At 40.4% G+C, this 13021-nt stretch overlaps 4 protein-coding genes across 4 annotated transcripts; 3 read left to right on the top strand and 1 right to left on the bottom strand.

Annotated features, from left to right (window-relative positions):
• Positions 1-245: 245 nt before the first annotated feature.
• On the top strand, positions 246-2410 carry LOC111781005 (actin-depolymerizing factor 1). The gene is made up of 3 exons (XM_023661400.2): positions 246-512; positions 1686-1951; positions 2025-2410. The coding sequence occupies exons 1-3, from the start codon at positions 510-512 to the stop codon at positions 2173-2175; spliced, it is 420 nt and encodes a 139-aa protein (XP_023517168.1). The 5' UTR covers positions 246-509; the 3' UTR covers positions 2176-2410.
• Positions 2411-3504: 1094 nt separating this feature from the next.
• MEE40 (Pentatricopeptide repeat (PPR) superfamily protein) lies at positions 3505-6172 on the top strand. Its single transcript, XM_087119827.1, has one exon. It carries the CDS (start codon positions 3774-3776, stop codon positions 6072-6074), a length of 2301 nt encoding a protein of 766 aa, XP_086975953.1. The 5' UTR covers positions 3505-3773; the 3' UTR covers positions 6075-6172.
• A 1537-nt stretch (positions 6173-7709) lies between these two features.
• On the top strand, positions 7710-8792 carry LOC111781002 (forkhead box protein G1). The gene is made up of 2 exons (XM_023661396.2): positions 7710-8313; positions 8652-8792. The coding sequence occupies exon 1, from the start codon at positions 7920-7922 to the stop codon at positions 8268-8270; it is 351 nt and encodes a 116-aa protein (XP_023517164.2). The 5' UTR covers positions 7710-7919; the 3' UTR covers positions 8271-8313; positions 8652-8792.
• LOC111781001 (cation/H(+) antiporter 20) lies at positions 8516-12346 on the bottom strand. The gene is made up of 4 exons (XM_023661395.2): positions 12071-12346; positions 10966-11994; positions 9027-9944; positions 8516-8921 (listed from the first exon to the last, which is right to left on the bottom strand). Exons 1-4 carry the CDS (start codon positions 12248-12250, stop codon positions 8565-8567), a joined length of 2484 nt encoding a protein of 827 aa, XP_023517163.2. The 5' UTR covers positions 12251-12346; the 3' UTR covers positions 8516-8564.
• Between the last annotated feature and the right edge of the window lie 675 nt (positions 12347-13021).

Here is a 13021-nt window from a genome sequence, read left to right as displayed (position 1 = left end):
TCGGCTCACATATATGACTTATGAAGTGAAAATTACTCAAAAAGGAACAAAAAAAGCGAAAATTACTCCAAAAGGAACAAGAAAGTGAAAATTACTCAAAAGGCCCAAATATATAATTTTATTAAAATATGAGCATGAAGTACCAGGGACTTAATTGCAAATTTGAAAATAAATTTCTAAATTGAATTAAATAATTCACCATTAATTAATTAATTAAGAATTTGTTTTGAGTTTATCCGGTTTGGGCTTTTGTTGAAGCCGAAGCTCATCATCGTTTTGTTTACACCAAAATACGACACGCTCCTCTGGCGGTACTTGAATCACTCACAGCCGCCGTAATTAACCCTCTCAACCACCGAATGTAACCCCCGAATTTTGTTCATCCATTCTTCAACTCCCTCTTCTTTTCATTCTCTCATCGCTCAACAAACATTTCTCTATCTCTATATCAATCGTCTTCTTCGATTTCTCTGTTCATTGTGATCTTCCGCAACCATCGAACGTCAAAAATGGTAACGCCTTGATTCATGTTTTTTTGTTTTCATTATTACATCGAATGTCAAATTGTTGAAAGTGCTGATGCAGATGGGTTTGTGTTCATGATTGTCTTGATTGTCCCGATTTTGAGAGGGGAAATGTGTTTGATCTGGAATCTGCTTGACTGGATTGTTTGAATATGTTTGGATTGGATTGGTTTATAAGTTTTGCTCTGGAATTTGTGTATATCTGATCTGGTTTGTGTTGGAATTGATTTTATGTGAAAGAAGTGTATGATTTAGTTTTATGATCTGTTGAACAAGAGAATTTCCAGCTACTTCGATCTCCTTAGTTCTTATCTAAATTCTCTTGTGATGGAAAGGGCCCAGTTAGTGTTTTAGTTCTTCCCTTATCTAAGATCCAATCTTCTCTTCAAAGTTTGAGAGATGTCACATTGGGTGTGGAACGAAATATTTCTGGTAAGGGTTTGGAAGCCTCTCTCTAGTAGACGCGATTTAAAATCGTGAGATTGACGACTATACATAACGGGCTAAAGCAGATAATATTTGTTAGCGGTGCGCTTGGGTTGTTATAAATGGTATCAGAGCCAGACACCAGGGGATGTGTCAGCGAGGACGTTAGGCCCCCAAGGGGGATTGTGAGATCCCACATTGGTTGTAGAGGGGAACGACACATTCCTTATAAGGGTGTGGAAGCCTTTCCTTAGTAGATGCGTTTCAAAATCGTGAGGCTGACAACGGTATGCAACGGGCCAAAGCGGACAATATCTGCTAGCGGTGTGCTTGGGCTTTACTAATGGTATCAGAGCTAGATGTTAGACGATGTGCCAACGAGAACGTTGGGCCCCCAAGGAGGGTGGATTGTGAGATCCCACATTGGTTGTAGAGGGGAACGAAACATTCCTGGTAAGAGTGTGGAAGCCTCTCCCTAGTAGACGCGTTTTAAAACTGTGAGGCTGACAATGGTACGCATCGGGCCAAAACGGACAATATTTGCTGGCGGTACGCTTGGGTTTTACTAATGGTATCAGAGCCAGACACCAAACGATGTATCAAGCGAGGACGCTGGGTCCTCAAGGGGGTGGATTGTGAGATCCCTCATCGGTTGGAGAGGGGAATGAAACATGTCTTTATTCATATCAAAATGTGTTGATATGAACACTCTTTACTCTTTTATGAATCTTACAGGCCAATGCAGCATCAGGAATGGCTGTGAATGATGAATGCAAGTTAAAATTCTTGGAGCTCAAGTCAAAAAGAACTCATCGTTTCATCGTCTTTAAGATCGAGGAGAAGCTGAAGCAAGTAGTCGTTGAGAAACTTGGCGGTCCTAGCCAAAGTTACGAGGATTTCGCTGCTAGTCTCCCTGCTGACGAGTGTCGTTATGCTGTTTATGATTTCGACTTTGTCACAGAAGAAAATTGCCAAAAAAGCAGGATTTTCTTCATTGCATGGTAACGTCGATTCTTTTATATCATCCAACAATCGAATACTTCATCTAATCGCGATTTACATCATTAAATGAAGGTCTCCTGATAATTCAAGGGTCAGAAGCAAGATGATATATGCAAGCTCCAAGGAAAGGTTCAAGAGAGAGCTCGATGGAATACAAGTAGAGCTGCAAGCAACTGATCCAACCGAGATGGGTCTCGACGTTATTCGAAGCCGTGCCAACTGAACACGAAACGTAAGCCTGCTAAAACTAATCGAAATGCTTAAAGTTTGAGTCATGGAAATCTTCTGTTCTACTTGAACAAGTATGCATCTGTGTGTCGTCTACCGTGTCGACACGGTATTCCTTTTAACGTGTCTTGAGTGATCGTCTAGAGAGTTCGATACCTATAAAGCTAATATATATGGAGTCTGTGAGGGATTATCTGAGACCATATGCTAATTTCTACTTGTTTTCTTCATGGCTTCTCATTTTATCCTCTCTTTTAAGTGCCAATTATGATTAGAAAGACCCATTGAGTTATGTTAGTATTGATTTTGGCTGCATTTGGGCTAAGTCTGAACTGAACTTGCTGTTGTAAAATCTTCTCAGCTGTGAGTAAGATCCTTGCCATGAGACGATAGAACTGCAGACCGACCGCGTTGCAAGTTCAGTCTCGAAACTTTTAGTCCTCCGAGCTACTTTTAGCCCCCATAACTTTTTTAAGGTCAAAAGTTAGTCCAAATAAGTACACTTAATTTAGTCGATTTGAGTTATATGGGTTAGGATCAAATTTAAACCAAGCTCGAATTCGAAGCTCAAATTCACCAAATTTCAAGTCCAATGGTTGGACCGTAAAGCTATGGCTTTTCTAGGCGGGCTGCTGTGTGACAAGACTATAGAGAAAGCGGCGCTTTCGTGTAATATGCTATGGTCTCAACGCCTTTACGAGGTAGTGATGAGTTTCACGCGCTCTAAGCCCGAGCCTCGCGCGGTTAGGAAGATTGGCCACAATTTGAGCGGTACCACCCACCCTACCCGCTTTTGTGTAACATGCTATGGTCTCGACGCCCTTACGAGGTAGTGATGAGTTTCGCGCTCTAAGCCCGACCCACGCGCGGTTAGAAGATTGGCCACAATTTGAGCGGAACCACCCACTCTATCCTACCACCTATAGGCGGCACATGAAAAGATTTATAAACAGAAAATTTTAAAACGGTAAAGATTAAATATGTACATATTTAGAGGCTATTATAAGATAAAATATGTACATATTTAGAGGCTAAATTTATAATTTATAATTTTCAACCGAGTTTGTTCTTAAAATTCTTAGATTTAAAATTGTTACATTTTTTTTTAATTAAATTTTGAGTTTAGTTTGTATAGTTTTTTTAATTAATTTGAATAGTAATTAAAATTTAGTGGTACTTAATAAATTTAAAATAATTAAATTAATTAATAGAAAAGTAATATAAATAGCCAAAAATGGGTGTAAATATGTAAAATCTTGATAGATAGGGACCAAATAGAAATTATATTAAAACCTATTTTATCCAAATATAAATACGGAATATTTGTCCGCAAAAAAAAAAAAAAAAAAGAAAAATCACATGGAAATGGTAGCAAATCTAGCAGTGTCCGGGAGAAGGGGTAGCTCAAGCTCGTGAATTCATCATCCAGCGTTATCGTCTTCATCGATTTCTATCACAGATTCCCACTGTCATCTTCTTCCAGATTCACTTCCATGTCGGCGGCGAAATCTTAAGGGACCTCCGACCTCTTCAAGATAACGGCGAACCTTCTCAAAATATTCCTGCACTCTAGGTGTTTGTCGAATTGCCCCAATGGCTTTTACTTGTGTAAAATGCTATCCATGGTCTCTTCCTCACTCTCCCCTCTCTTTTCCCTCTAAACCCATCTCGAATTCTTCCATTTTCTTTTCTAATTCAGTTTCTGACCAGCTCGCCTCATCATCCTCCTCGAATTCTTCTTCGTCTTCACCCAATGTTCATCATCTTCCACCAGATTTCACTCCCAAGCAGCTTATCGAGACCTTACGTCGCCAGACCGATGAGGTTTCGGCGCTTCGCGTCTTCAATTGGGCTTCAAAGCAGCGTAATTTCGTGCCCAGTTCATCGGTTTACGAGGAGATTCTTCGCAAGCTTGGAAAGGTAGGGTCGTTCGAGTACATGAGGCGCGTCTTGGAGGAGATGAAGCTTTCTGGTTGTGAGATTGATAGAGGTATTTTCTTGATTTTTGTTGAGAGTTATGCGAATTTTGAGCTGTATGATGAAGTTATGAACATTGTTAAAGTAATGGAGGATGAATATAGGATAAAGCCTGATACCCGTTTCTATAATGTACTGTTAAATGTTCTTGTGGATGCCAACAAGCTTAAACTTGTTGAATCTGCACATTCCAGCATGGTTAGAAGACGAATTAGGCACGATGTTACGACGTTTAACATTCTGATAAATGCCCTTTGCAAGGCTCATCAGATTAGGCCTGCCATTTTGATGATGGAAGAGATGCCAAGTTATGGCTTGTCTCCAGATGAGACCACATTCACAACTATAATGCAAGGATACATTGAGGAGGGGAATTTTGATGGTGCACTGAGAATTAAAGAACAGATGGTAGAATATGGGTGTTCTTGTACTGATGTCACTGTTAATGTCTTGATTAATGGGTTTTGCAAGCAGGGTAGAATTGATCAAGCCTTGAGTTTCATTCAAGAAGCTGTGAACGAAGGATTTTGTCCCGACCAGTTTACGTATAATACTCTCGTGAATGGTTTATGCAAGGTCGGGCATCCTAAGCATGCCATGGAAGTTGTAGATGCAATGCTTTTAGAAGGACTTGATCCAGATATATACACATATAACTCTCTGATTTCTGGACTGTGTAAGTTGGGTGAAATTGAGGAGGCAGTGAAACTTCTGGATCAGATGGTTTCGAGGGACTGCTCTCCGAACTCCGTCACGTATAATATTCTAATTAGCTCCTTATGTAAGGAGAATCGAGTCGAAGAGGCAACTGAAATAGCTCGTCTTCTTACAAGCAAGGGAATTTTACCTGATGTATGCACATTCAATTCCTTGATACAGGGTCTCTGTATGTCTAGCAGTCACAGGAATGCTATGGACCTTTTCGAGGAAATGAAGGGTAAAGGATGTCGACCTGACGAGTTTACGTACAATATGTTGATTGGCAGTCTTTGTTCGAGCGGGAAACTGGGGGAAGCTTTAAATCTGCTAAAAGAAATGGAGACGAGCGGCTGTGCTCGTAACGTAGTCATCTATAATACATTGATTGATGGGTTTTGTAAGAACAAGAGGATTGAAGAAGCAGAGGAGATATTTGATGAGATGGAACTTCAAGGCGTTTCAAGGGATTCAGTGACCTACAACATCCTTATTGATGGTCTTTGTAAAAGCAGGAGAGTGGAGGATGCTGCTCATTTGATGGATCAAATGATAATGGAGGGCTTGAAGCCTGATAAATTCACCTACAATTCACTTCTCACTCACTTTTGCAAGACCGGTGACATTAAAAAGGCTGCGGATATAGTTCAAACTATGGCCTTGAGTGGATGTGATCCCGATATCGTCACCTACGGGACCCTTATCGGTGGTCTCTGTAAGGCAGGAAGAGTTCAGGTTGCAAGTCGGCTTCTCCGATCGATTCAAATGAAAGGGATGGTTCTAACACCACAGGCCTATAATCCTGTTATCCAAGCATTGTTCAAACGGAACAGAACTCTTGAAGCCATGAGACTTTTCAGAGAGATGTCGGAGAAGGCTGCTCCCCCGGATGCAATAACGTATAAGATAGTTTATCGAGGTCTCTGCAATGGCGGAGGACCGATTGGAGAAGCCGTGGACTTCACGGTTGAAATGATCGAGAAAGGAAATATACCTGAAATCTCATCGTTTGTTATGTTGGCTGAAGGTCTCTGTACTTTAGGCATGGAGGATACACTTGTGAAGCTTGTTGATATGATAATGGAGAAAGCTAAATTCTTAGAGAGCGAGATCTCGACGATAAGGGGTTTCCTTAAAATCCGAAAGTTTCACGATGCATTGTCGACTCTTGGAGGTATCTTGGATGATTTGTATCCCAGAAAAGCTTATCGAGGAAGATGAAAATGATGCGTTCTTGTGTGTACGAACTAAGAGCAGGATGTTTCAGTGAATGTAATGAAAATCAGTAGAAGTTTTATAGGTCCATTTCTGCTGCTGAATACGCTAATCTTATCATCAGCAACCGGGTGAGTTCAAATTTAAATTTCTAACTTTTTAGTCGATGATATAAAGCTTTGATCATTTAAATTGTGTTTCGGCTGACTAACGACACTTTAGATGGTATGGCTCACTATAAGGCAAGGTGGGGATTTGGGTGGGGGTGGTGTGAAGGGAAGTATAATCCTTCTCCGGCCTTGTTTACCTAAGAAGAAAAATTTCTCTCTAGTCCCTCCATCATTCTCTATAGGAATTCTTTACTAGTTGTCAACTCCTCCCCTGATTTTGTATGACCATTTAACGGAATTACGTTTAGGCCTGTCAGACATGAATCGCCTCAAAATGTACTATAGGGGATGCAACTAGTTGTCAAATTCTCTCTACCCTATCCGCCCTAAAGTTATATATTATTTAAGTCATTATGTTGCCTTTTGTTTATAGTTATATAATGTTGCTTTCAAATCATCTTTCATTCTCAGAAAGTTATATGTTATTTAAGTCCTTGTGTTGTCTTTTGTTTATAATTATATAACGTTGCTTTCAAATCATTTTTCATTCTAAAAAAATTATATGTTATTTAACTCGTTGTGTTGTTTTTTGTTTATAGTTATATAACGTTGCTCTCAAATCATCATTCATTCTTACTTTCAAACTTGCTCTCGAAAATCTTTTTGTTCCCATTTTCTAAAACTTTATTCTCAAAACAGGGCTAGAGGCTTGGCTAGAGGCTTGAACATACGTTAGTAGGCGACACAAATCCAATTTGGCTTGACTTATTGAGTATTGGGAGTGAGTGTCGCACATTCGTAATGTTAACTATCAAGAAAAGTACGATGACAATTGGTATTATTAGGGTAGGTAGGGGTGTACATGGTTCGGATTGGATTGTGTTGAGGAATTTTTTTTTGGATCAACCAAAAGTTCGGGTTAGTTGAATGATTGGTAACCCAATCCAACCCAAAAATTTTCACAACCCAACTCCATCCAACTTTCTATTTTCGGGTTCAGAAAAATTAACCTAACTCAACCCTTAAAATTTGGGTTCGGGTTCAGAAAAATTAACCCAACTCAACTCTTAAAATTTGGGTTCGAGTTCAGAAAATTATCCCAACTCAACCCTTAAAATTTGGGTTCGAGTTCAGAAAAATTAACCCAACTTAACCCTTAAAATTTGGGTTGGATTGGGTTGGTCCGCGCTATTGGGTTGAATGTATACTCCTGTGGGGCAGGTCCCAACAAGATTTCTGCGCTATTGGGTTGAATGTACACTCCTACGACAGGTTCCAACAAGATTTCTAACTCATCTGTTAAATAGATATTTTTGTAAATAGTTAAAAAAAAATATTATTTTTTAGAGTGAAAACTAGTAATATTTGAGATTTAAGAGTGGTTATTAGGTTAACTAGAAAAGGATGTTGTTGAATTAGATGGATTGTTAAAAGCTTCATACAATAAATTACAAATTTACACCAAACTCCACCTAATTTCTTAATTAATTTCAACCTCATTATTGGTTATTTTTATTATTTAAAATATATATATTTAATAAAACTTGAAATGATTAAAAAAAAAAAAAATGGAGGATCAAATCCCCTACACACACATCTTCTCCATTTCAACCACCAATGGCGTCATCATCAAACCTCAGTCAAAACCTAATCCATCGTCTTTCCCCTTAATAATAATATTCTGCTCATCAATCAAACCACGCCCACTCCCCTTCCTCTTCTCCACATCTCAACTAACAAAATGCTCCGATTACTGTACCGTCGTCTCCGATCGCGGTGGCCGCTTCTTGTCTACTCCGCCTCCTGGACGATTCTCTTGACTCTCACCGTCGCCGCCGCCTCCTTCGCGCCCGAGCTCGCCTTCGCCTCCGCAATTTCTCCATCCTCGTCCTTTGCTTCACACTGCAAGACCGCTGGATTCGTTAGGGTTCCGATGGATTTTCCGGGAGACGTCGTCTGCGTTCCGGATAATCTGTTTAGAAAATCCGGAATTGATCTCATCGTGCCTCCTATTTTCGCCGCGGTTGTAGTAGCCGGGTCGGCTTGCTTTGTTCGGGCCTTGGGCCTTTGGGCCGACGATGACTCCCTCTGATGGGCCCATTCTAAACTGGGCCATATTTGTGCAGGCCCCTTCGGTATGAAAGCCCAACTTACTATAAATATATATATATATAATTGATGTCTTATTTATTGAGTTAAGTTAGATTGATAGCTTTTATGATATGTTGGGGTTCTTAAATTATACCATTTTTTAGCAAATTTGATAATTTAAAAGATTAATTTGTTCGGAAAACAATTTTTTCTTGTCTGGTGGGAACGATTTAGGCTTCTTTCAATAAACGTCTAGATATATATATATGAAAATTTAGTGTAACAATTATGATTTTTATACATTAATGGAAGCTCCTATGATTGAGAAAGACTGCTTATTCAATGCTGGAGTTTCTTCTTCTTGGTGTTGTTGAATTACTAGAATTGAAGATACTATTCCCCTGCTGGAGCTGCTCAATATGTCCCCGATCGGCCCCAACTCCGAGTGCTCTGCCGCCCGGTCTGCTAGTTTTGCCACCATGCTCAACGGAACCCGACCCTTCCCGACCACGATTAGGTCGAAACCGCCTTCCTTTCCGATCCCGACCACCCCTTCAACTATCGTGTTCGTGTCGGTGGCTTCCTTTTCTGTGTACTCAGCTGTTGCATCCCATTTGGCTCTGAATTCTGCTATTGCTGCTTCATCTAGCTCCTGTTTTTTTGCATTTATTTCAGAACATTAAATTTAATTAATATTTGGAAATTAAACATTAAATTGTTTTTTAAATGATTTAAAGAAAAGAAAAAAAAAAAGTACCTTTTCTTTTTCCCAGTTTATTGGAACAGTGGAGAAGCTATAACGACTGTCGCTGGATTTAGAATACATATGTCGCGAAATGACCTTACTACCCTCCACTCCATCCGACGGCGGCAACGCCCGAAACCTCACCACCGTGACCTTCACCGCCGGATGCTCCGCCATCCGTCCACCCAATTCCAGCGCCTCCCGGTCATCAGGACCACCGAAAAACATCACACAAATCCTCTGTGCCGCACCAACCACCGCTCCTAACCCCCGGTCCACAAGAACCGCCACCGAGCAAGGCGCACTCTTCAGCACCCGCTGGTTCACAACTCTCCACCCATGGCCCATATTCTCCTCCACGCCACTGGCCGTCCTCCAATTCCGATGAAACGGCAAAATGATCATCGCCACTCTCTTATCGTCCGCCACGCCGCAGATGTCCTCGTGCATTGTGGTCAAGGAAGAGACCGCTGTGGTGGGCCGGACCTTGACCCGGCCCAGCTGGCTGTAGGCCTGGAAAGCGGCGGCCATCTGGTCGTGCCACTCGCTGGCCTTGCGGAACCTGGCAAAGAATGGGAAGCCGTTCTTGCGGGCGCGTTGGGCCATTAGGATTGAGGAGGAACGCTCGGTGAGTTCGACGAGGTGCATGACGAAGAGTTTGAGGGACGAGGTTTTGGTGCTGCGAGTTGACTCGGTCAGGCTGATTAGGGCAGGTACGTTGCCTAAGCTGTGGAGGCAGGCTAGGATTGTTAGTGACTTGTCGTTGGTGGAGTTCCCGGCGGCCGAGAGGTGGCGGAGTTTGCGGTGGGTTCGGGTGGCGGCGGCGGCGGCGCGGGCTGGCTTGTAGACTGCCATCACGGTGGGGGTGGTGATGAATGTTGTGAATAGTGCCATTAACACTAATATGGCGAATACTTCATCGTTCAGAACCTATTTGTTTTGACACATCTTAATTTCATCAGATTTCTTATAAATATTATCAGCATTGACCCACTACACATGTTTCTTATAAATATTATCAGCATTGACCCACTACACATGACCATTAGTCTCAAATGTTCTAAAATGTGTCTACTAGGTAAAAGTTTTCACACACTTATAAAGAATGTTTTATTCTCATCTCCAACCAATATGGGATTTCATAATCCACCTCTCTTCGAGACTTAACGTTCTCGTTGGCACACCGCTCAGTGCCTAGCTCTGATACCAGTTGTAACAGTCCAAGCCTACCGTCAGTAGATATTGTCCGCTCTAAACTGTTACGTATCGCCATCAACCTCACAGTTTCAAAATACTATACATATATTCATATATTCCTTTAGCCTACCCCAAATAAGATTCTCATTCAATTTTGGATATTCCATTTTTTTTAACCCACTTGCTCTCTCCAAAGAGATTCTCACCCACAAATATATTCCTTCCGTGTTTACTGAGAATAAAAATAATTTCTCTATGAAAATTCGGATCCTTATGAATCTAACAGTGAATCCCAATCTGATTCTCACATAAATAAATGGAGAATTTCGTATGATAGAAATAGAAACATAATAAGGGACGAGGTCGTCCTATGGACCTATCTAATAATTATACTAAAGAATAAAATCAACCCGACCCAATTTATAACCGACCCATCACATTAAAAAAAAACATTTGTTCGTGAAAGGCGAATAAATAAAGCTTAACAAAGCCTCAATTGAGAACATGTATGTGTCCCATAGTGATATACTTTCATTTTCCTTACTTTATTAGGGCCAATGTTTCCTAGGACGATGTAACAGTTCCAAGACCAAACATGTCTTCTTTCAATGTCATCAAACGTTGTTCATACACACCCATTTTATATTTTATTATATTATAATAATTAAAATATTAAAATTGAAAAAAAAAAAAAGAAAAAGAAAAAAGAAAAAGAAAAAACCATTAGATTTTGTGCTTTATTGAGTAAACTGACCTTTTTCTCCTTCCCAATATTGAGCACGATGAGTTCCACCAAGCCTTTAGTGTTCATAAGCAATCCCAAAGCCATCGCCTCCCTCGCCGGCATTAAAAACGCCATCGCCGCCGCAAACGTCGCCAGAATCTTCCCTGCACACGCCGTGGAAATAACCAGCGCCAGCAGCCCCCATGATTTTCCGCCGTTGATCTTCGTCACATTCGTCTTCAACCCACTCGACGCAAAATACAGAGGAAGAAGAAGCCCCGACACGAAATCCTCAATCCTCTCAATCAATCTCTCCGCGAATCTCCCTTCCTTCGCCACCGTCAATCCAAACACAAAACCCCCAAAAATCGAATGAATTCCGATCAAATCCGTCACAAACCCACAAACCAACACTCCGATCAACGTCAAACAGACATACCCTTCCTCCACCGCGTCATCCTCGTACGAACACCGCCGTGCAACCCACTTCATTCCTGGTCGGACCACCGTCATCATGAAAACAACAAATCCAGCTCCAGAGAGTAGGACCCACACGGAAACTAACGAACTTCTCTGTACTGTAACAGAGTTATCGTTGCCCGTTAGAGCAATGGCGAGTGCGAGGAGAATCCAAGCAGCCATGTCGTTAAATGCGGCGGCTGCCATGGCAATCTCGCCGACTTCGGTGGTGAGAAGCTTAAGCTCCGCTAAAATGCGCGTCAGAACAGGAAAAGCAGTAATGGACAGAGCAACGCCGATGAACACAACAAATTGCCAGTACCCGACGTTATTGGCGCCGGCGACGGTTTTCCGAAGTACAAAGGCAACGCCGGTGCCGGAGAGGAAAGGAACGGAGATTCCAGTGACAGCGATTCCAAAAGCCCGCCGCCCACTACGGCGAACAGAGGACAAATCGAGTTCCAATCCAACCAAAAACAAAAAGAACAACAACCCAATACTAGCAACCGATTCAAGAATCGGAGTACTCCAATCCGGAAAAACCCAGTTCAAATAAGCTTGATTCCGACCAAAAACAGAGGGACCCAGAAGAATCCCGCCCTGAAATTCAAAAATCCTCCATTAACGGAGTCAAAAAGTTGCAGAATCAGAATCAGAACAGAGAAAATAAACTTACGAGGATTTCGGCGATGACTTTGGGCTGGCGGAGGGACTTGAGGACGGCGGCGAGGAGGCGGGTGAGGAGGAGAATCAAAACGGATTGAAGGATCAAGAGAGGGAAGGCGAAATTGAGTGGATTGTCGCCTTGCCAGACGCCGTTGGAGGCGGTTTTAATGGCGGTTATGTTCACACTCATCGTCGTCCTCCTCCTCTCTGCGAATCTTTACTGTTTATATTGGTTGGGAGTTTGGAACTAATTTTTGATCATTCCCTTGGAGTGCATTGATATAATTTATAGAACAACCTCAATCCCCAAATGCTTTCAATTTTAATTATATTTGGTTTTTTTTTTTAAATTTAAATCTATTAAATATTTTTTAAATTTAATTATCTAATTTTTTTTTATATATATAAATTGACTTTATATTTTATATATACACACATATAATTTAATAAAATTGTGCATTGTATTTTTTTAATAAATTGTATGTACGGTATGAAATTGATTCGATTCAGTAGATAAATGACATTAGGTCGAGTTTTTGGTTCGGTTGTTAATTTTTACCTTATTTTTTTTAATCAAATTATATAATTAAATTTTAATATTTTTAAAATTATAAGGCTAAATTAAATTTGTAATTTGGAACGATATGATAAGTAAATTTCCTCCAAATTACTAACTAATTTCAATTCTAGTTGACCTAATGTCAATCTGTTTCCAATTCTACCCTCCTCAATACAAGACATAATAAGGAAATATATAAATAAATAAGCAAATGAAATTATCCGAAATTAACTTAAATTTCATAAATTTTTTAAATAGAATAAAAGAATAAAAATTTCCATAGTCAAAGATAAAAGAGTGAATCTCCATATTTGTGTGTGTATTTATATATATATATATATATATATATATATATGCATAGAAAAGACATTAAAGTCAAAAGATATGATTGAAAATGCTCTC

The sequence above is a fragment of the Cucurbita pepo genome, chromosome 19, assembly GCF_057944985.1.
Source record: "Cucurbita pepo subsp. pepo isolate OVF chromosome 19, ASM5794498v1, whole genome shotgun sequence".
In the NCBI taxonomy this organism is placed as follows: Eukaryota; Viridiplantae; Streptophyta; class Magnoliopsida; order Cucurbitales; family Cucurbitaceae; genus Cucurbita; species Cucurbita pepo.
The sequence above is the reverse complement of the archived record's forward strand: the minus strand, read 5'-3'. Positions and strand labels throughout refer to the sequence as shown.

What these genes read in the sequence shown, in the direction of transcription:
- LOC111781005 (XM_023661400.2), top strand. An exon ending in AGGATTTTCTTCATTGCATG is followed by an intron (nt 1,952 to 2,024) that starts GTAACGTCGATT and finishes CATTAAATGAAG; the next exon opens with GTCTCCTGATAATTCAAGGG.
- MEE40 (XM_087119827.1), top strand. Translation starts at nt 3,774, where the DNA reads ATGGCTTTTACTTGTGTAAAATGCTATCCATGGTCTCTTCCTCACTCT.
- LOC111781002 (XM_023661396.2), top strand. Translation starts at nt 7,920, where the DNA reads ATGCTCCGATTACTGTACCGTCGTCTCCGATCGCGGTGGCCGCTTCTT.
- LOC111781001 (XM_023661395.2), bottom strand. Translation starts at nt 12,250, where the DNA reads ATGAGTGTGAACATAACCGCCATTAAAACCGCCTCCAACGGCGTCTGG. An exon ending in ATATTGGGAAGGAGAAAAAG is followed by an intron (nt 9,945 to 10,965) that starts GTCAGTTTACTC and finishes CAAAACAAATAG; the next exon opens with GTTCTGAACGATGAAGTATT. An exon ending in TAAACTGGGAAAAAGAAAAG is followed by an intron (nt 8,922 to 9,026) that starts GTACTTTTTTTT and finishes GCAAAAAAACAG; the next exon opens with GAGCTAGATGAAGCAGCAAT.